The 22,638-nt window shown below is 42.2% G+C and overlaps 1 protein-coding gene across 1 annotated transcript; it reads left to right on the top strand.

Moving 5' to 3' along the window:
- The first annotated feature begins 5,538 nt into the window (after positions 1-5,538).
- On the top strand, positions 5,539-22,123 carry LOC110978425 (acyl-coenzyme A amino acid N-acyltransferase 2-like). Its single transcript, XM_022233417.2, has 8 exons — positions 5,539-6,102; positions 14,065-14,325; positions 15,796-15,965; positions 16,671-16,784; positions 17,965-18,054; positions 18,468-18,563; positions 19,321-19,525; positions 19,876-22,123. Exons 1-8 carry the CDS (start codon positions 5,775-5,777, stop codon positions 20,061-20,063), a joined length of 1,452 nt encoding a protein of 483 aa, XP_022089109.2. The 5' UTR covers positions 5,539-5,774; the 3' UTR covers positions 20,064-22,123.
- The last annotated feature ends 515 nt before the right edge of the window (positions 22,124-22,638 follow it).

The following is a 22,638-nucleotide window of genomic DNA, read 5'->3' as shown; positions in this document are numbered from 1 at the left end:
CACCCTAATTGGCATATCTAAAGGGTGCACTGCCCGGTTCAAGGGAAATTCTTCGGCAGTCGGAGGCGCTCAAACAGTACCCCTACAGTTTATTTGGAAAAGGGGAGATTGTGTGGCCCAAGAATTTGTGGGATTGTAAAAGAATGGCCCAGAATGAACTCCCTAGATTCAAGGGCTCCCATCCCAGGGCGAAGCATAGAAAAATATCCCTGAAAAATTGTCCAAAGAGCCTGAAAAGGTGGAGGGATGTCATTTGAAAAATGGCCGCTGACAGACTTGGGAACGTTCCTTTTTTGGAAGGTGAGTTTGTTTTGGGTGGATAATTAAAAATTTTATTGGTTAACCTACTAAAAATTGAAAATCAATTGAGAGCTGAATGGCCCTAGAACACTTTTTTGTTTGAGAGGCCTGAAGGACTTCGGCTGCCCGCACCGGGGCTGCAAACGTGGTCGATTTTACATTGTCTTCAATGGGGCTTCAATTAGTTCAGTGCACCCGCGGTCAAGACTGGTGCCTTGTAATTTATTGTGGGGCAAACACATAAACAACACAAGTTACCAGACGGACGTGAACCCGCTACAACAAGGTACCAGCTACGGAAGATAGTTACGTCATCGCAGCCCAATCAGCGCATGGGGATGGGGGTATATTGTAACGGTAATCCCTTATGGGGAACACACCCGCCAGTTAAGAACACGAACTCAAGAAAATCATTCCACCGAACACAAGTCAATTTTTGGGGTCTCCGGAAAAAGATTTTTTAAATCACAATTTTATTTCTTGATTCTCCGGAAAGGGTGAGATTGACCAGGCTAGGCCCCCATAGCACTCGACAAAATAGGGATTAAACAAAGGAAACAAAATGCAAACTTACATGATGAAACAGAAGAAAAACACCGACGGACGGTGGTAACTTATACAACATAAAACAGGCAAAATCAAACTTCACAATAGCAAATTCAACTAAATGCGTACAGAAAAAAAGACCGCCGCCCGCCGAGCTACAGAGATGTGTCTACAGCCAGAGTGTTCTGTAGAAATGCCTCGTCCAGTGTTTTTGTTGTTGTTGTTGTTGCTTTTTTGGATTAGTTTTTTTGTTTGTTTGTTTGTTTTCTTTGTTTTGTTTTTTTTAATGGCGCTTTCAGCAACTCGGGCTATTTGTGCCAATAACTATCCGTTTATTCACACACTTAATTAATCAGCATCACGTTACGGAGTTAGGAAGAAGGTTCAGTTTTAGAGGCAGGAAAAAACCGAAGTGCCCGGAAAAAACCTGTGAGACCGAAACTGAAAACCAAATGCACACTCAAGCCTGGGCCAAGCCGGGACTCGAACACGGGCCTCGTGGGTCGAGTTCAAGCGGCTTGTTCTCGTATGTTCTCGAACAGCTTGATTTGTCGGTCTTCCCGCTCGAACGCCGGGAACGTACAATCGGTCATCGCTGGTAGTTAGTAAAAAGCAACATGGCGGCGTCCAGGTTGTAGTAAACTATTCGACAGTTAATGCTTGGACAACTGGGCTGAATTCTGTTCTTTTTAAACAGGAACATTCACTTCTGTGTCGTGAAAAATAATTAATGTTAATTTTGCAAACATCCTATTGTTTCCAACTTTGTAAACCATCTCTCTATTTTTTGCAGCTGTTCAAAAATCAGAATCTCACGAGTTTTTCCGCGTGTTCCTGCAAAACCCTGACGAGGAGGTGGTGTGTGATCCTGTTCCGAGAACAGTGTTCTTGAGTCGTGTTCCCGCCGTTCGAGCGCGAGAACAAGAAACCCGTGTCAAGAACACGGCGCCCGAACTCGACCAGTACATGTACATGTACGAGGAAAGAACTGCAACGCTAACCAACGCCCTCGCCCAGTGGTAGTCGCATGGGCCTCGCCATACCCTCTTTGCAGACCATCAGTGGAATGTTAAAAGCAGTACCCTTTGTACTTTACATCAATAGACATGGTCCAGTAAATGTACCCCCAAAACTGAAGGAATGTGTGCCATCACAGTGAACATACTGGGCGCACTACAACTGTGTCTTGACCCAGCACCCGGAGACCATTTTGTTACAATACAGTGTGTCCCAGAAAAAACCAAACCCTGAGGAATATGCCCAAACCATGAGATATGATTATAATGTATAAGGATCTCCGAAAAGTAGAAGCAGTATTCTTTCCAATGATACCTTGATCGCATCCTTTTGTAATGCATGACTGAACACCGTTGTCTTGAATAATCTCCCCATTTTTTTGCTGGGATAAAAAAAAATGAAATTGGACTTCGAAAATTATTTCAGACTTCTTACAAATATGCATTCAGTACCACTCATCAAAAAGGGAAAAACAATTTAAAAAGCCATAAATATGCCATTATGAATACATATTTCCAGATGTGCATTATTATGGACATCGATCGACCTCTATATAGAGTCATATTTCCCGAGCACAAGTGCACGTCACTGATTAACACGATTTCAATCGTTAATTCCAACACTGCGCAAGATAGAAAAGGGTTCATTGGGTTTGCATTCTATGGTAAATGTATTAACGATCGTTTAGTCCTTAATATCGATGAAGAGGCTTTAATTAAAAATTTAAAGCAGATACGTAGTGTTGCACTTGGAAAGGCAGAGTATTAGGGAAACTACTGTTTATATTGTACATGAAGATAAGTGTACATGTACATGTATGTATACTGAAATCGACCGTTGCTGTTAGCAGTGCAAAATGAAGATTTGTAAGCCTAGGCGTTTAGCACATCCTTTAAGCGCCGTGTTCATGAAAAGAAAGTTTCAATTCCATGTAAGCATCTTGGAAAAGAAATAATTTCATGATGTTGACCACTGTTTTCCCTAACTTGATTAACTCCACAATCCGTAAGTCACTTTTCCAATGTGCTTTTGTAGCCATGCACACATAGAGGGCACCAACTTGAGTGCGCACAGATTGAAGCCTACTAACCAGACATCCATGTCAGAAAGGGACGCCTTTGAAGTGTGTACACGGAGCATGCAGAATGTTTGGTTTGAAAAATTCTGAAATACCTCGAAGTCCGATAAAGAAATGCAAGGTACCAGAATATGTGACCGATATGCTCATGTAGAAGATATACCACTTTAATATTTAAAAATTCTTTAAAGTACATTGAAACGAACTGGCTGAGATTTTGTTTTATCATACCATAAATTCATTGCACTATTTTGATATGCAGATTTTTAAATCCTGTACTGTATAAGCTGTACAATCATGCATGACAGAGCTGTTTTGAATTTGAGACGTGAATTCAAACATGCGGGCTAGACAAACATTAACGTCTATATTTCTTCGATGTGGTGCAGTACCGCACGCAGCGCTTCGCATTAACTCTGGATATAAAGGCCTGCTAAAAAATTGCACCCAAAATTGTCGGCGTGTCACACAATAGCCGACTTAATTAAATCATTGAATTAAATTGCAAGCGATTACACTGTCCGTGCGCCTCAATTGTCACTGGATTCAAAATTGAAAAAAAAACGTGCTTGTAAGGGTGCACCGTGCAGTCTCGATTGATTTTTTCCCTCGTTTAAGTCCTGAAGGAATAACCCTCGGGCATGCCTTCGCAGCGGATTCGATTAATTTTTCGGGGGGGACATTCCCTTCTTTCCCCAAGGATGTAACAGCCTAAAAAAAACTGTCTCAGCCCTGAGACAGGCCATAACAATCACATTAAGAAATTCCCAATTCGGGGGCTCCCCTAAAAAAATCATCCCTTTCCCCCTTCAGAAAAAAGCATGTCATCCGCATCGTCTTTGAGCGTAAACGTCTGAACGGTACACAAGTCATGTATGGTGTACATGTACTTGCAGTAACATATCACCACCCGATCGGTGATAAATATACACCCATTTTTCAGTTTTTCACACCAAACAACACTGAATGGTTGAGAATGCATCAAAAACCTCAATTCCAGAGAAAAAATGAAAAAAAATTGTCTAATGGCTGTATATGGAGAGAAAATGCTCAAGGTCAGCCTATAGCAAATGTGCACAAACTACTGCAGACTGCCTATATACACTAACTAGTGCAAATACAATGTGCAGTAAGCAGCTGAAAATTACACTTTTCACATGAGCAGCTTCAACTACCTGTTGCTACAAATAATGGGGAGGGTTACCCAGGCTAGACACTGCCAACTGTAGCGGCCAAGTGCACGGAAGACGTAAAACTTTGGCCATGCTTTGACATGAAAGCTCACCCTAGATATTACTCCAGTTGACAGGCTCCAGCCCAAGAGTTGAAAACCTGAGCCCAAAATAGGGCACTTCCAACACAAGAGTAGAACAAATCACCATGCAGAGTGTCTCGATAAATTTGAGTCACCTGTGCATATCCAGGGCTTGGCCAGTCGGTGCCCAGGCTGTGCTTGACCATCTAAAATTGAACCGGACCCCCCCCCCACAGTTGGCCTCTGTTAGGGTTAGCCTTCATTAGGGTTGGCATCCGCTAGGGTTACGCTCTGTTAGGGTTGAAATCCAGCTTTTCTAGGTTTCATTCAGTCCATCCTAATCAAAGAATTTCTTGAATCCGACAAACAAACAATTACAAAGTGACATGTTCCACATGTACATATATAATTCTCATGTGATTACCTGGATATTTATTGTGTCCGACAATCCAGTATTTCTGATGTCTCATAACCCATAAAACTGTTATTCATGGCTTGTTGTGGTCTCTCCACCACTGCCAGGACCAACGTAAACAAGAGGGATAAATTTTAAACCCAGCCGCCACTACTGCATGGACGCCGCCATTTTGAAATATAGGGTCCAGTCCACTAATTCAAGCCCCATTGAAAACAGTGTAAAATCAGCAATAGCATGCAGGGCCCAATAGCATGCACGCCAACATCCCTGAGATTTCTGAAACACAAATGAAATTCTTGTCTGGTCACTTATCTTTCAATTTCTTTTCAATTTTTTGTGGGTTAACCAATTACATTTTTAATTATTCCCACAAAACAAAATCACCCCCCAAAAAGTGATTTTTCCGAAGTCTGATTGCAGCCATTTTTCAAGTGGCAACCCTCAACTTTCTCGGGCACTTAGGACCATTTTTCAACCGTAGTTTTCAGCCCTTCTGCCCTCATATGAAAGCTCAAAGACCCAGGGAGTTGATCCTGGCGACGATTTACACAATCTCACCATTTTGGGGGCCAAACAATCTCTTTTTTCAAAAGATACTGTGGAAGGGGGCACTTTTAATGCTAATGAGCTGGTCAGAAATTCTCACTTGAATTAGTGGTCTGCACCCTAAAAGACGCAACTGACTCAGCTTAATTCAGACCGGCCGCCGGGTACCAGCTTACACGTGTAAGTCAAACTTACACGAGAGCGTTCGTTTAGCCATCACGTGATCTTCGTGCTTGCATGCTCTGGTGTGAGCCACCACGAGGGTGCAGACTTTACACTGTTTTCAATGGGGCTTGAATTAGTGGACTGGACCCACGACCCCGGCTGGCGCGGGCGAGCGGGTCTCTGGAGGCTGCTCGCGTGTAATGACGTCACAGATTGACTGTTCTTGCATGAGCATGCATGATGCATGAGATGGACGTGGCGGCCGCAGGGACTTGACCTTTTTCCCAGAATGCCTTGGGGAATTCACTGCAGCGATCGATTAGCGTCATTTCGAGGCTTCCCTTGGTATAAAACTGGTGTATTCAGGGAAGCTAATCGAACGTCAGTCAACCATGGGCACTTGCCCAAACCGGCTGCTTGAAAAGAATAATGGCAACTTCGCTTAGTCCATGCGTAAGTCCGATGCAAAATCTTCACAACAGAATATGAGCTGTTTGATCAAACGGAATATCGCTACATTAATGACTGTGCCAAGAGTACTGCAGCAACGTCAATGTGCGACCATGCTTCCCAGCATTACAGTCAATCCACAGTCCAGTTTCGTAGACGACATTGTAGCCGTTGTAGCCAGCGGTTTGCCACCCAACAGCGCGGTCAGCGTTGGATCAATCCTGCGGGAACGAGATAAGGTTTTTCAATCACTTGGCCATTTTGTGGCTGATCAGAATGGCCGAGTTGACCTCAGCACTCAGCAATCTCATGGTGGCAGCTATACAGGTAGGAATGTAAATACTTATTGTATTTACTATTTATCAGGCCAGCCCCAGTTGTGGGGGACCGGGTCCGACGTCCGACCGGCTCCCACGAGAGTGGAAGCAACATAATGGTTTCTGATGCATAGGGTGTGGGTTCACACGTGAAGTTTTTATGGTTGGTCGAGCATCTAGATGTCATACATTGTGCATGGTTGTGAACCGTGGTTTGGCTTCATACGTGTGATTCTGGAGGCCCATCGCCATTTTGGAAATTGACGCCTACACTCCACGGAAAAAAAGAGCAATTTGGAGGGCCCCGTTTGGTCCGTCCGATACATTGTCAACAAATTACCCAGTCCATGTGCCACAAAATGCTCTGATAGCAGAGAATTTGAGCCTACAATTCGTGATTCGGTCCGTGCAGGCATTTTTGGACCTATACTGGCCTGCAAACCTTACCAGGCTGAAATTGGCACGAAATTCGGGCCGGATTTTCGGCGGGCCTGATTTTCGGCTGGATTTTTTACGGCTGCAAGCATCCCTTCACGTAACCGGCTGGAAATTCTACGGAGGCCGATCATGGCATAGCAGAAAGAGTCCATAAACGTCCACAAACAAATTACAGAAAAAAAGCAGTGTTTAAATAAATCCTTCTCTGGAATGTATCTTAGCTATGAAACAACGTGAGCAACTGAGACATTTTTTCCCCAACAGGAAACACAGACGGAATGTGTACGAAAAAACACAAAGCCTTCATGCAAAATGATGAGGGCGCTAGTACAGACAATGATGCCCCCAAAATAATGCTTTCGCGAACGGGTTCGCATTTTGTATACTGTCAATTTCTCTTCTATTAAGGAAAATGGAGGCACATGAACTCGACAATTTCTAAAGAAGTATGGAATGTAATGGCAGATATATAAAAGAGTGCCAGAACTTATTTAGAAAGTGTCAAATGCGAAAAAGCAAAAATCGAAATCGCTCTATAATATTGATTTCAGGAGTCAGCGCACCCGATTAGGAACAAAGACAGAGAAAATAGGTTTCTAGGCTGACGTCCGTTTTCAAACCGTGACGATTTTGTACCATCCTAGATTTCAAAACAATGGGTTTTTCTCTTGAGGAATGTGTAGGGGGGACCCTTGGGCACACTTAATTAGCGCCCCGAATGATTCGGCTAACAGGTTGTCTCAGCCCAATTGATTTCAGGAGTCTACGCACCCGATTAGGAACAAAGTCGGGGAAAATTGGTTTCAGGGATGACGTCCGTTTTCAAACGATTTTGTACCATCCTAGATTTTAAAAAAGTGTGATTTTCTCTTGAGGAATGTGTAGGGGGGACCCTTGGGCACACTTAATTAGCGCCCCGAATGATTCGGCTAACAGGTTGTCTCAGCCCAATTGATTTCAGGAGTCTACGCACCCGATTAGGAACAAAGACAGAGAAAATAGGTTTCTAGGCTGATGTCCGTTTTCAAACGATTTTGTACCATCCTAGATTTCAAAAAAATGGGTTTTTCTCTTGAGGAATGTGTAGGGGGGACCCCTGGGCACACTTAATTAGCGCCCCGAATGATTCGGCTCACAGGCTGTCTCAGCCCAATTGATTTCAGGAGTCTACGCACCCGATTAGGAACAAAGACAGAGAAAATAGGTTTCTAGGCTGACGTCCGTTTTCAAACAATTTTGTACCATCCTAGATTTCAAAAAAGTTTTTTCGGCCTATAGGCTCTCTCAGCTGATTTGAATCAACAGTTTCTGACACGTCGTTGCGCCAGCACGCAGATAACATTTTGGCTTTTGTCAGTTTAAATTCAACGGCGTTGATAGGGATGAAGGACTTGTGTATGAGCTTCCCAGAAAGTTGTGCATTTTTGTATGTGAGTAGGAAGACAACAGCTGTCCAGTCTCCTCCAATGCAACGACTGCCTGTTGGTAATGTCTGTCAACACGTAATTCGCCCGCCACCCTGTACTGTTGTGTTTTTGGTAGATCGGAAGTTTAGCTGCCACTCGGCGACGCAAGGGCTTGTTTATTTATTTTGGAGTGTCTGCTTGTAATTCTGTTAATTAATTACTGATGACTCGCTTTTGCAAGGTATACTGTCGCGTTTAGGGTTAAGTGAAGTGGACATTGTTCGCCATCATGATTTTTTCCCCGACTGTTTTGTTGATATTAGAAGTTTTCTATGTGGCTAAGTAAATACCTAGGGATATACCGGTCTGTTGCTCTTGCGAGCAAACTTCTAAGAGTGGTCAGTTATGATTATTGCGTCGAACTGTCCTAATTATTACAGCAAGCTTGCTGCAATGAATAAGATTTAAACAGGGCAACGCATGTGGCTAATGTGTTTTAATATGTGTATAATATAGTGGGGGGCAACAACATGGACAGAAAAATTGATAACTTTAAGTTTTCATGCACTATTGGGGGTACCAAGGGGGAAGGAAAGTGTATAGGTGAGTTTCATGAAATTTGAAGTTTCAGTGGTCATGACTTTACAAATCAACAGCGGTCTCCTCCGAGGCCACGATAAAAGATAGGTAACGCATGTCAACACAGCTGGCCCATTAGGTTAGTGTTTCCCGCCACAGCACAGTACAGGGTGGCGGGCGAATTACGTGTTGACAGACATTACCTATAGCCAGTCGTTGCATTGAAGGAGACTGGACAGCTGTTGTCTTCCTACTCACATACAAAAATGTACAACTTTCAGCCTAGAAACCTATTTTCTCTGTCTTTGCTCCTAATCGGATGCGTAGACTCCTGAAATCAATTGGGCTGAGACAACCTGTGAGCCGAATCATTCGGGGCGCTAATTAAGTGTGCCCAAGGGTCCCCCCTACACATTACTTAAGAGAAAATCGCACCTTTTTGAGATCTAGGACGGTACAAAATCGTTTGAAAACGGACATCAGCCCAGAAAGCGATTTTCCCCGTCTTTGTTCCTAATCGGGTGCGCTGACTCCTGAAATCAATTGGGCTGAGACAACCTGCCAGCCGAATCATTCGGGGCGCTAATTAAGTGTGCCCAGGGGTCCCCCCTACACATTACTTAAGAGAAAATCGCACTTTTTTGATATCTAGGATGGTACAAAATCGTTTGAAAACGGACATCAGCCCAGAAAGCGATTGGCCCCGTCTTTGTTCCTAATCGGGTGCGCTGACTCCTGAAATCAATTGGGCTGAGACAGCCTGTCAGCCGAATCATTTGGGGCGCTAATTAAGTGTGCCCAGGGGTCCCCCCTACACATTACTTAAGAGAAAATCGCACTTTTTTGAGATCTAGGATGGTACAAAATCGTTTGAAAACGGACATCAGCCCAGAAAGCGATTTGCCCCGTCTTTGTTCCTAATCGGGTGCGCTGACTCCTGAAATCAATTGGGCTGAGACAGCCTGTCAGCCGAATCATTCGGGGCGCTAATTAAGTGTGCCCAGGGGTCCCCCCTACACATTACTTAAGAGAAAATCGCACTTTTTTGATATCTAGGATGGTACAAAATCGTTTGAAAACGGACATCAGCCCAGAAAGCGATTTGCCCCGTCTTTGTTCCTAATCGGGTGCGCTGACTCCTCACATGAATGTTATAGAGCGATTTCGATTTTGGTGTATTCGTGTTCCACGCTTTCTAAATAGTTTCCGGCACTCTTTTATATTTCTGCCATTACATTCCATGCTTCTTTATAAATCACCGAGTTCTTGTTTTTCCAACTTCCTTAATAGAAGAGAAATTGACAGTATATAAATTGCGAACCCGTTCGCGAATGCATTATTTCGGGGTCATCATTGTCTGTACTAGCGCCCTCATCCATTTTGCATGAAGGCTTTGTGTTTTTTCGTACACATTCCGTCTGGGTTTCCTGCTGGTGAAAGAGAGTCTCAGTTGTTCACGTTGTTTCATAGCTAAGATACATTCCAGCGAAGGATTTATTTTAACATTTCTTTTTTTTTCTTCTGTAATTTGTTTGTGGACGTTTATGGGCTCCTTCTGCTATGCCGTGATCGGCCTCCGTAGAATTTCTAGCTGGTTACGTGAAGGTTTGCTTGCAGCCGTCAAAATAGCGTCCAGCCCAAAATCAGGCTAGCCGAAAATCCGGCCCGAATTTCGTGCCAATTTCAGCCTGGTCAAACCTTCATACATGTTCCTCTCTGTAAATACTGACCGGAGGCATTTTACGTGGGCGGCCAATGCATGTGTGCTGATAGTTCATCCTTGGTAACAAAATGCACATTTGAGCACATCTTGCAGGCCATACCTCTGCCTTGTTTGCCAATTAAAACCCATTAGAAGTGACTTCAATTCTGCTTGTTTCTACATAGTTGAAATGAGAGTCATTATCATTATGCACAAATATAGCGCAAATATTTATCATTTAATGTTTTTTTTAATTGCATGATTTTTTTGGTCTCGTACTTACGGCCAGCCAAAGTTTTCCCAAACCATGGTTGGCAAAGACGGTACTTGTTACTGTAAAGGTCGGTCTGTATATTGACCAATCCAACGATATTTCACTGAACATTTCTGATGGCCCCGTATACTGGCAGAAAGCACAGGCCTGTGCTTTGTATAGAGCGGTTTGTTACAGAGAAGTGGCTCCTTACAATAGTTTGAGAACACCTCCATTGACGTGGCCAAAAGCTTTACAGTCATTGCGCCCCAATTCCACGTACGTAGCTACCCCCAATCACTTCGCCCCATACCCACATCGCCCCATTTCCACTTCGCCCCTCCCCACTTCGCCCATTTCCACTTTGCCCCGCAGTGTTACAAGCCCCATGTTTCACTCCCATTCGACGTGTGTTAACGACTTTGACCGCGCTCGGCGGTTAGATTAGGATTAGATTCGATTAATATTTCATTTCATCACAATTTTAAAAAAATTAAAAAGGAAATTCTTTTTCCCAATGTGCACGTAAAAACAAGAGACAGGAATTTAAACACAGAAACATTTACATCAGACAACAAAGACGGTAAAAAAGAATGTATATTAAACACCAGCACAAAACCTTAGTTAAAAGGGCCAAACCTTAAAAAAAAACCATAAACGAAGCAGATCTAAAATACTTATATGCCAGATAATTTATTTAAAAAGTCTAATCTGATTAAAAAAGCATTGGATGCATGCAATAATTATCTGCTGAAATTTGAATTATAGAGGTGAATAGCACTAGGTAAAAAAGAAAATCTGAACCGGTTTGTGTGAGTGGGGAGCGCTCGTAATCTTCTTGATCGGAGTATGTGTACAGATGAATAGAGAGGATGGGTTTGGTCCTGAATTATAGTCTGCAGTTTGGTGAGATAGTTTGTTTCAACAATATCGTTCATATGTTTCACTTCCGAATCAAAAATTTTTCTAGCATTTTTTGCGATTCGCTCAATTGTATTCCGGTTGTTTACAGTTAAATTATTGTACCATTACAATGCAGCTAAAAGAATAATTGACTGCACAACACTCTGAAAAATAGATGCAAAATTGTATGTGCTCCGAATGAAACACCACAGAATCATAAAAAGACATGCTACATAAATGTAACCATTTGGACGGTGGGAGGAAGGAGGAACGGTCCCCTAATTAAAGCCAAAGCGGACGAGCACTTGGAGAACACGTGAACAATAAATGATGTCTTAACTCCAGAACTACAATTTATTAAATATGAAAACAGTTGGTGTAGTGTAATGGCCAGACAGCACCGTAAGTAAAAATTAATAATAATACAATGGATGGTCAAAGGTTATTAGGGAACATGGCTAGCTGACCAATGCAGTATGGCACGTTGTAATACAGAAAACAGTTACCATATTGCGCCCCGTAAATCGTACAATTTCTCCGACAGAAGATCATGTGAAGTGTTTATACAGTGATAAGTACACATGTACTTACCAGAGGTTTCTAGCATTGACACTTCCTACACTTAGGAGCATGGCTTCGACCATTTAATAGAAGCAAAATGCAGAGAGTACGGTTCTACATGTACATTCGAGACCCCAAAGCCAAGAGACCGCCTTGACACCGCGTGCACGGAAGTGCCTAAAAAGTATAAACTTTATGTTAATTGACGCGTATTGGAAGGTTGAGGGCGCCCTTACTCAGCTACGATTCCCTACATAAATATGAAATTTCAAAGTGGTTGCAAAGATGATATATATTATTTCCATTTTCAATCGTTTTTTGGTCTTTTTCCCACTAAATTTCTCAATTTTTCCCAGACGTCTTCACAGAACAGTGAGACAGTGTATACGACAGGCCAGAATCTCAACTACACAATGCCATCAGCTCTAGCTAGATTATTTGTTCGACTTTCATGAGTTATATTTGATACTTCTGCGCAGCGCAATCTACGTGTTGTGCGTGCACAAAACCAATCCGGCTACATACCGTGCACGGTACACACCAACCTGTTATTACACGCGTACCGCGACGTACAAGTACATATACACATACATGACATAATTGTACATGTATATAGTACATGTACAACTGGGGATATACACCGTGAATTCCAACATTTCCTGGCAATGTTATAATCACAGATAGACTTCGGTTTCAATATTAAACATTATGTTAATTTACTTTACTTTTGTGTTCATCTTTCGTTCCCAAATGACTGAATTCTTACGCTCGCAAGGCCGTACGATTATGCAGGAGAACAGAATAGGTGCTGAGTTAGGTCGATATGCAAACGCATCCGGTTGGGAAGAGAAAAAAACCTAGCGCAAAACCGTCAGCACAACTAAAACCTTCAAACCTTTCTCCGCCACAGCAGACTTTTGAAAACTTTACGAAAACTTCGAATTCTTTGTTTCGAGCCTTCAAAAATCGCATCAAAACGCAAACAAACTGCCGCTTACGAAAAGAACTTTTCACAAAAATCACTAGAGTTTTGACCACTCTGGTACTACATGTACTTCTCAATTTTATTTTCACGAAACACGTTACGAAAATGCCTAATCTTTCTATGAAAATATTTTGGGCATGAATTTTTATTTCCAAAAAGTGAAAATAAAATGTGGCCCCCATTACCTGTGCAAATGACCCTAAATATGGGACATGCGCAGTTAATAATTTCCCTCTGAAACATATATGTACCTGTACGTGAACCAGCGATACCATCGATACTCAATAAGCCTACTGCGCACAGTACACGAGGGAAACCGGTGTGATCCTTCCCGCCGGATAGCATCCCAGGAATGACCATGACCAGACATCTTAGCCTTACCCTTCAGAATTTTATTTTTCGTGGAATGGAGGCAGTGCCTGCCCGCCTGGATGATGTTCATCCTGCCTGGATGATGTTTTTGATTGATGTTCCGCAAATGTTGTGATGAATACGAACATGGAGATAAACAAAACATCCTTGGATAAAAACGATGCCCAGTTGAGATCTGGATCGACGGTATTGGAATCTGTGGACAGAGAGCCTTGTCAAGGTCGTTAATCTAACGGGCGGCCAGAATTAGACCGTTGGCCTTCTAGCTGACACCCACGTTTTCTGGTACCTCCATTTGATGGAGAACTTTGATATTTGGTTTTGCTTGTGTCTGATGCCCGTGATAATACGAGACATTGTTATGCGTATTGGGTTTCCTCTCCCACGCCTATCATGCCAGTGGTTGTACGTTTCCAAGAACAGTGAAGAATAAGAAAATTGTATGAAAGAAGAAATACAAAAATGGGAAAGCACACTTTGAGAGGCATGGAAATGGTCGCCTTGTTTCAAAGAGTGAAACCATTAGAACTAGATTTAGATTGAAAACTTATAGATCTGAATTTAGATGGTACTTTATTTGAAAACGAATCACTTCCGATCGAGACTCGATTGAGCCAGGAAGTTTGATCTTAAGAGTAGGTAGATTTCACTCTAAATCGTTAAAATCCCTCTTTTGCGAGGGAATTCTCACTCATATTTTTCACTCCAAGAAGGCAAACGTTGACTGGCGGGAAAATGGCATTTGTACAATGAAAGTGCATGCACTTCTTCAGGCATAGAACCTATGGGACTTGTCTGGAGTCTGCACCCGGGTCCAGACCAAAAGAAGGGCATCGGCTTCGTGAAGCAGGACGTGAGGTCTCCTGTCGAGCTCATGTTCGCCGTCTACGGTGATCACTTGGAGTTACCCTCGCTCCTTTCGGCACAGCCACTGGCGACGACCAAAATAAGTCGATGGTTCATGAAGGATACTGAGGTTGAAAGAATCAAGGTCAACTCGGGGAGAATCCGGGGAATTCTCTTCAAACCCAAAGGTAAGTCTTTGTTTCCATTTTTCTTACATCACATCAGTGCGCACCCAGTTCAAACTGGCTCACCAGAGCGGCGCCGAACCAATAAGATCATAAAGGCAGTGTATATAGGATTTGCATGTACATGTACTGCAATTTGTCAAAAGTGGCCGATTTGGGGGGTTTCGATTTACTTTGTGTATCATTCCACGAACTTTTTTTTATTTTTTGAGAACACTACTTTGAGAAAATCGAAAAAAAACGCTGTTCATTTTTAACCCTCGAAGTGCAGCTCGTGTAATCTCGCCACGCAATCTCGTCATGTGGACCACATGACGCTCCTGATTAGTGCCTGTACAATGCACGGGTGAGATCGATCTGTGCAGACCGATTATGGCCCTCAAAAATGCATTTTTCCATGGCTTCGCGTAGTACTTGTGGTTGGCAGATTTAACTTCTAGTTTTTGTTTCCTCTTCAACAATCCAACGCTAAGAATTTGTCTAATAAACAACGTTTCATTGGGTAGTGAAGTGACGGCAGTCACCACATACAGTCACTGCGTGACCACACATTCAAGTACGAAACATGTCATGCACCGTGTACATGTGTGTACATACGCTTGCACGATCGACCGTGTCATTGTTTGCTCTCCACAGGCACGTTCGTCGGTCAAAAACCGTCCACACATCGTTATGCCCAACAAAACCACTTTACTACCCATCCTTGAGAGTTAATGTCAGTGGAAAAACAGAAAGCTACATTAGATGTCCCGAAAACGGATTTTTCCGAGAAAACAAGTCTTCTGTTCGGAACTCCGAAGGAATGGCCATTGAGCCATGTCATTTTCTTAAGTATGATGGCGAGATGATATATTCACGTGAGGTAAACTTCCAAAGTTTCAGAAGAGACTTGAATTTTTAACCAGTCCAAATTCTCGTTTAGACAGTTAGTTACAAAAAGGCATCTATTTCGTTAGTTAATAATGAGTTTAGGCTTACCGAAGTGTGCTGGCAGTTTCTATATTACCCGTTAATATAGACTTTTCCAATAGCTCAAAGCGTCACATACGTTTTTGTTGAAGCCCTGGACGGTGGCTGTATTTGAACGAACTGTATTTTTCAAAGATCGTCAGGATGGACAATCGTTGGAAAAAATATAAAACTTTGCTTTTCTCGGAGATGACAGCATTCCTGGCGGTAAGATTTCACAGATTGCTTGACACTATTATGTACTGTGGCGAAGCAGGTGTAGTGTTTGGACACATGTTCTAATATAATTAAAGGCAAGTCAGTGCCATACACTGTAATTTTTTTCCCAAAGTGGGGTACCAAGTGGACTGCCTAATGGTTGGGAAAGAGATTACGCTAGGCCACAAAATGGTTGTTCAAATAGCGACCTTCGCCTTTGGATAAGTTGAGACCAGCTTCCCCCATACATCAGAATTATCTTTTGTTACGATTCATTTTTCTCGGAACCTGTTTTCTCTTTTTCAGGACCGGGTCCTTTTCCGGCAGTGATTGACATCTATGGCTTGGCAGGGGTCTTCACTGAGTGCCGAGCAGCTTTACTTGCTTCCCGAGGATTTGCTGTCCTAGCTTTACCCTTCTTCAGTTACGAGGACCTCCCTCGGTCTTACAAATATCTTGAGTTTGAATATTTTGAGGTATTACCTGTAAAAAGTTAACTAGTAATTTTTGAATATGTTACATTTAAATGCATGAAAAGAAAATCAGCCGGCTTGATAAAGCAAGTCTTCTTATTTTGTCAAACACATGTCAGAGTATTGATGCAATGTCATTAATTCTTTGACTTCTCTTGAGTTTTCTCTTGTACTTCCATCCATCCCCACCCCAAAAGTTGAAACGTCGATTATGTAACCAGCCAGACAAGACATGAGTCAAACCCTTCCACCTTAGTGGGAAATTCCCGAGCATGTGTCCTCTGTGTATAACATTGGTTGGTAGAAATCCATGAGAAAGCAATGTATCCGCCCGAAGCAGAAGCTTCCCCCATCGGCTGGGCATACCCAGGGTGGTCAGGAGTGTCGGTTTGGCTGGTAGCGACGCTCCCATAACCCGTGCATTTCGTAGTTGTTCGTGAACCAGCGAGTATGTTGTAAGAGACTCACTAATGTGCATCGAGATTAATTCAAAGCTTTATATTCCATCTTTCATTTTGTGTTCAATTTCTTTTCGTTTAATTTTGTACCCAGCGTAATTGTAAAACAGAGTAATGTTAGGGTTATTTCATCCCATTTAGTACCCAATTTATAATTTTATTCAGGGCTGTAACCCTGCCCTTGCCTGTGCGTTCTCATCTCTGTCGCAAGACAGCTGACTCGGCTCTCCATGTCTCGTGTCTTATACAGGAGGCAACTGCCTGGCTATCGTCTAAGCCCTTCGTGCCTTCAGACAGAATTGGCATTTTAGGCATGTCTTTTGGCGGCAGCTTGGGTCTGGAGATGGCTTCCCGACTACCGCAGGTTTGTAAATAAACCAATGTAAGGTGTGGATAGGTCTTTTGGGTTACGTTCATGCACAGTTTATGTAATCTAAGCTCCACCAGTCTCAGCAATCATCAGTCATGCACTCGATCCAACCACTTACCGGTACGAAGTACATGTTCTGCTTCTACGTGAAGCGTGCTATTAGGCCTAATAGTAATAGACACCTGATTACTTCACAGTTTTAACGCCATCATGACGGATCGTGCAATTACAAAATAGAAGAGCACGGAAAGAAGGGAGCACAAAAGAGAAGATCCAGCTGTGTAGCGTTGTCTATTGGGTTGGGAACAGATTTTGAGGGTGTCCCTGTTAAGAATCTCAGACTGTACTCTTTTTTTCAGTTTTCCAGTCGGGAAAGATCACAAATTTCCAACCTTGCACTCGGTTTTCACATGCAAAAGGAAAACGGCAATTTTGATGCATTATCGACTTGAGTCCGACATCTTAGCAGGGTGCCCATTTCACAAAGTCCTCATTTTCAATGAATGCATATGTATTAGGAATTAGCTATAAAAGCCCTAATTGTTTATCGTGGGATAATTCAGTCTATTCTAACTGCCCTTCAGGTTTTCCTTTTTATTTGCATGATTATCCCTTGGGATACTTGGCAAGGGGCCTATTTGACAGAGCTGCTATAGAAACAGCATAAACCTAAGGAAGCCTAGAAAATAACTTCCTGAGCCGAGGCAGGTACCCAACAAAATACATGTATATGCACTTCGTACTCAATTGTTCTTTTTTTAGCAGATCTTTGAAATGCGGTCTGACTTTGGAATTGAGTTTGGATTAATTAACAGGCGTTATAAGCTAAACAACTCACTTACATGTACATGTATTGTGGTGTTTTAATGTTTAATGTATAGGCCTATTCTTAATGTGTTTTGTTATATATATGTATTTTTGATATTGTATTTTTTTAGCAGAGCAAGGACCACTTAATTTCCACCATGTATATTATTGTATATGAGTGGCGAATAAACTATGTAATGTAATGTAAATGGAGTCGATTCCATGAATTTGAATACAACTTTGAATGACATGGTCACACCTGTAGACACAACTTCACACCAGATAACAAACGAAACATCATTTCATTCTTTAGTACAAAAGCCTACAATCGTCTTGTTTCTTTATTTTCCATTGGATTTTATCCTAGATAAAAGCAGTTGTAGCTATTTCGAGTCTTCCAATCATTATAACACACCTGACGTACCAAGGGAAGAAAGTCCCCTCTGCACATCAACCGGTATGTATCACTGTGTGCTCGTAAGCATTGTTCAAGATATTTGTATCTGTATGTGGACCTCATTACATATACATTTTTGAAACTTTATTGTTTCGTTTCATTTTATTTACTCTTACACCGAACATTTAAATAGTACCATTTAGAGTTTCCTATCTGGAGTGTTAAGCTGATCTCACTATGTAAATCTATGCACGGCATGTTAATTTCCATGAATGACTTTCAGCGACTTATCTTCCTTTCATTTTGGTGTCCAAACTTCCCGATAAATCGCGAACCTTAACATTTGATCCCCATGACTACATGTAACTAGATAATTGAAAAACACATGAAGAATATATGTCCCTGGTATAAGTGAAAGCGTACTGTTTGTAGCTGAAACTGGGCACAAACTTGTTGTTCTATTTCGGTTTCAGGATATTCGCAAAGGCTACACTACCGAGGAAGGCTTTGTAATGAAAGACATTTTTCTAGCAGACGTGAATGACTTACCACAGGAACAACTGATCAGTGTAAGCTTTTGACTGGGTTGGGTTCTTCTTGAAAATTCTTGTGTGGTACATCATTAAGATTTTCCGGACAAATTATTCTGTTTTTGATAGTCATTCATGATATATATTTGATGATGTGTTTACTCTGTTGGATACAGTGTTTATTTATCACTGTAAAGATATCTAGCGGAGTAGTGATTACTGGTCTCATATTTGCTGGAGGGAGGGAGTCTCGAATAACAGAACAGACATACTTTTCTCCATGCAGTTTTTGCCTTAATGTTCTCGTCTAGTTAGAAAAACTCAACTTACTATTCAAGATAATGCAGACATTCAGTGCTGTCACCACTCGAAAGTATAACATTGTATGCATAAGCTACGGTAGTGGCCGCCTGTTTTTCAAAATCGAATGCTGTCACGTTGAAAAAGTTCCTTAAGAATTCCGACGAAATGAATGTTCTATTTTCAGAAGTAAATTGACAGTTTCCAAATGCACTTTTAAAACGCGTATTAGCTTGCTCTTCTGTGAATTCAAGAATGAATAAAATTCGCATATCTGTGCCGATAACCGTTAACCCCCCCCAAACAAAAGCGAACGTGGGCTGTCTACTTTATGGTTAGGCCTATACCATTGCTCGTACTTATAACTTCTGTGCCACAGGACGGCGCTTAATGCACAAATTTTGAAATAACGTGGCCTAATTAAGATGAAAACCTTGCTCGTAGCTTTGTGTATCAAACTATGTAGGCATTAAACTCGCGTCTGTTTGTCCATCAGGTGGAAAAGTCAAGGGCGAATTTTCTGTTCATAGCTGGTGAGGATGATCAGAATGTCCCATCTGTAGAGAGCGCCAGACGGATTGTCCAGAAGCTGCAGTCTCACGGCAAGACGAATTACGAAGTGCTGAGCTATCCAGGGGCGGGGCATCTACTAGAACCTCCCTTCCAGCCTGTAGGGAGGGGACTGTATAATGCTGCATTGGGTAATGAAAAGATTATCTCTACTGTAAAAGAAAATGGGAAATTAGGTCAGAAAAACTTAAACAAGAAAGCTTTCAGAAGAGGGATATTTAATAAGACGCGAGTGCCCCACGGTCTTCATGAGGCCTATGGATTCCCAACAATATGAGTCGGCTTTGCTTTCATTCATATTACCTCCTGTGTCTTGTCAAAGTCCTGTTCATTGTGTTATACGGACAGTTGTGTGGGTTGTTTGAAGCACGGAAGACGGACAAGACCAATAGAAAATCCTTTTTGGGCATTTGGGATGTTTTGTGTTGTAACAAGCCACCACCCTGTGACTGTGCGTCGGGTTTTTTTTTTTTTCAAACAGGCGTGATAGTCGACTTTGGTGGGGAGATGAAGCTCCACGCCCATGCCTGCCAGGATGCATGGGCCAAAACTCTCTCCTTCCTGCGTAGACATCTGACAACAGACGGAGGAGACTGGCAGCAAGGAACATCATCAAAAGAACCTGGCTCTACGGAAACACACCAGTCATCAAGAAACAGCCAGCTGTAATTACAATTACAGAAAACCTTAGTAAAGTATGACCAGTCCAGCAGTTTAGGTCACCTGGTGCCTTTCCTGCTCTCACCGTATCTTTTCTGTCTAGTGTTGAGTGTGATCGGTCGACATACCTGAGTCACCTGGTCTCCCGACTGTCTTTTTTTTTTTAACATTCCTTTTCTTCACCCTACACTCTCATAGTCAAGCATAGTATAGCATTAAACCAGAGCGGCAATGCCGTGTAGACCGTTCTCTGCCATTGCACTTATTCAAGCATTCGCTCGGCATTGCACTCTTACAAAGACATGTACATGTATTAAATCGCAGCTGGCCGTGCAGTGTGCTTCATAGACTTTGTTGCTGCCCTGCATTCTTCGATACTTCGTTCCAAAGCTTTAGTTTTGCACCACCCTCCTTTGTCGGTGCGGGTTGGTTGCTTGAGCGGTTCAGGAAATGAATCACTCTGCCCCTGATCCTCCATGAGCGAACTATCAACATAATTTGCTTGTGAACATTGCTCGCTTCTGTACTGCAGGCATAACCAATCTTAGTGCCGTACAGCCAACCTGTTCTCTTGTTGACTGTCTGTCTGAAGTCGTCAAACACCGCATATGATCTTTGCGTGCCTTACACCGTTGACCTAGTCCTGGCGGAATGGTACATCGTCTGTCATTGACTGTCGTTTTTAAATATCTTGCAACTCATTTGAATTATTTAAGAGTCGGTTCAAGTATCCCTATTAATAAACCGCAATCTTAGCCTGAATTACAAGCTGTGAAATTTGTATAAATAAAATATATGTAGAGTCAAGGGTTTTGTGCCGCCATATACGTGTTTCCTAAAAGAGGACTAAAAGACGACAATAGTTGAAACGCTTGAAATGGATGGTTTGTTTGTAGTCCTCCCATGAGGAAATTCCATTTCTTGCAGGAAACGTGCAGAGCCATTATTCTGTCCAGAACGTTGTGCTGCTTGCTAACGAAGCGTCATGTTAAAATAAATCTATCAAAATAAAGTCCTTTTGAACAAGAAGAACAGAAGGCCTGGTGTGTGTCTTTTATCGTTGAAATCATGACCCCTTTCGGATTGTGTTGCTATTTATTCGGCATTTATACTGTTGATTAGTTTCAGCAGAAAGCCTCAAAGCTCAGTTTACCCTCCGCTTAGTCGTTGGGCGCTGCTCCTCCTACTTTGTGCATGTGATGCGGAACCACTGTTAGGTGCGACATTTGCTTAATTAATATAAACCCCTCCACGCACTGCTTTCTGCCACTAGCAAGATGGCAATAATGGAATGCCTTGTGGAAAGTTATTCGCTGCATTTGTCTACACAGTGTCAGAAATTGGGGCACAGCCTTTGGACAGGGGGTGCCCCATGCCTCCCCCTCACGCAACTGACTACTTTGGGTTTTTTTATTCCTTCCTCCACGATTTGACTAGATTCCACGGCCACGGTCTTACCCTGGCCTTGGGATGGTCTTGTGCGCTAATGCACCCTTCATAAAATACACTATGGGTCGGAATTCAATATAAAAAATACACACGTGGATTATTAAAAACATCATAATATGTACCACAATGTAATACAGGACCATATAATTATAAACCAAATAGAATTAATGTTGACAAAAGAATGTGGGAACCCCCCCCCCAGCTCTGACAAACCCTGCTGTCAACACTCGAGGAAAACCAACATCAGGAGTGTGTTTAAGATTAAAAAGTACATATTCATCTGAACAGGTGTACCGATCTGAAAAATATGGTCAATGGCGAAAGAATCACACTTATATAGATTTAGTGTTTTAACCACTGGAGTAGCCTCCTCTAGCCCTGAATAATAAACTACTACGATGACTATGTACATGCATATAGTTTAAAATTGTGTTAACACATCAAAGAGGTAGTTTTTGCCAGAATGTACCCGTAAGCACTGCATTCAAACATAAGGCATCTTGAAAACACATTTTACCTGAATTTTGTGTTATTAAACTGGAAGGTGGTGAGATGAAAGGGAGCAAATAAAACATTCCGAATCACCGAAGCGGGCTCGTCATTGATGGGTTTACGAGCAACGTGGTTTTGTATGGGTTAATTTATTTTCTGTCACAAGTTACGTGTGTTGTGAAATTATGGCTGAATGTGTATTTCAGCAATTTTAATGCAAACTGCAGTCGTTTAGTCTCATTATATTGAAACAAGCAAGTCTTTACTTAGAAGAAACTCCTTCAAACAGAAGTTCTCCCAAGCAGGAAAACAGGTTGCACCTCAGCTCGGTGTCCTGATTTGTTTCGCCTTGTGCGCTTTTTCTGCTGATTTTGGTGGTTCTTTTAGGGTTTCCTTATAATGAAAAGATACAAAAACAAGCTTACAACCAACAAACTGCAGCAATTGTGCCCGAGTAGACGCAATAGGCAGACTATAGAGGGTTTCACGTGTGACGTAATATGACGGGTAAAGGCATTTCATGAAGCGTACCATGTCCGTGGAAGCGCTTACGTTATTTACGTATCTTGGCAATTTCATGTATTCCAGAATTTTGAGAGGTTTTGAAGGCCCGCGCATTTTCGCGCACATCTGAGTAAAAGCG

The sequence above is a fragment of the Acanthaster planci genome, linkage group LG01, assembly GCF_054643075.1.
Source record: "Acanthaster planci isolate LZ-2023a linkage group LG01, COTS_SCS, whole genome shotgun sequence".
NCBI classification, from domain to species: Eukaryota; Metazoa; Echinodermata; class Asteroidea; order Valvatida; family Acanthasteridae; genus Acanthaster; species Acanthaster planci.
This window is presented reverse-complemented; position numbering and strand designations above follow the sequence as displayed.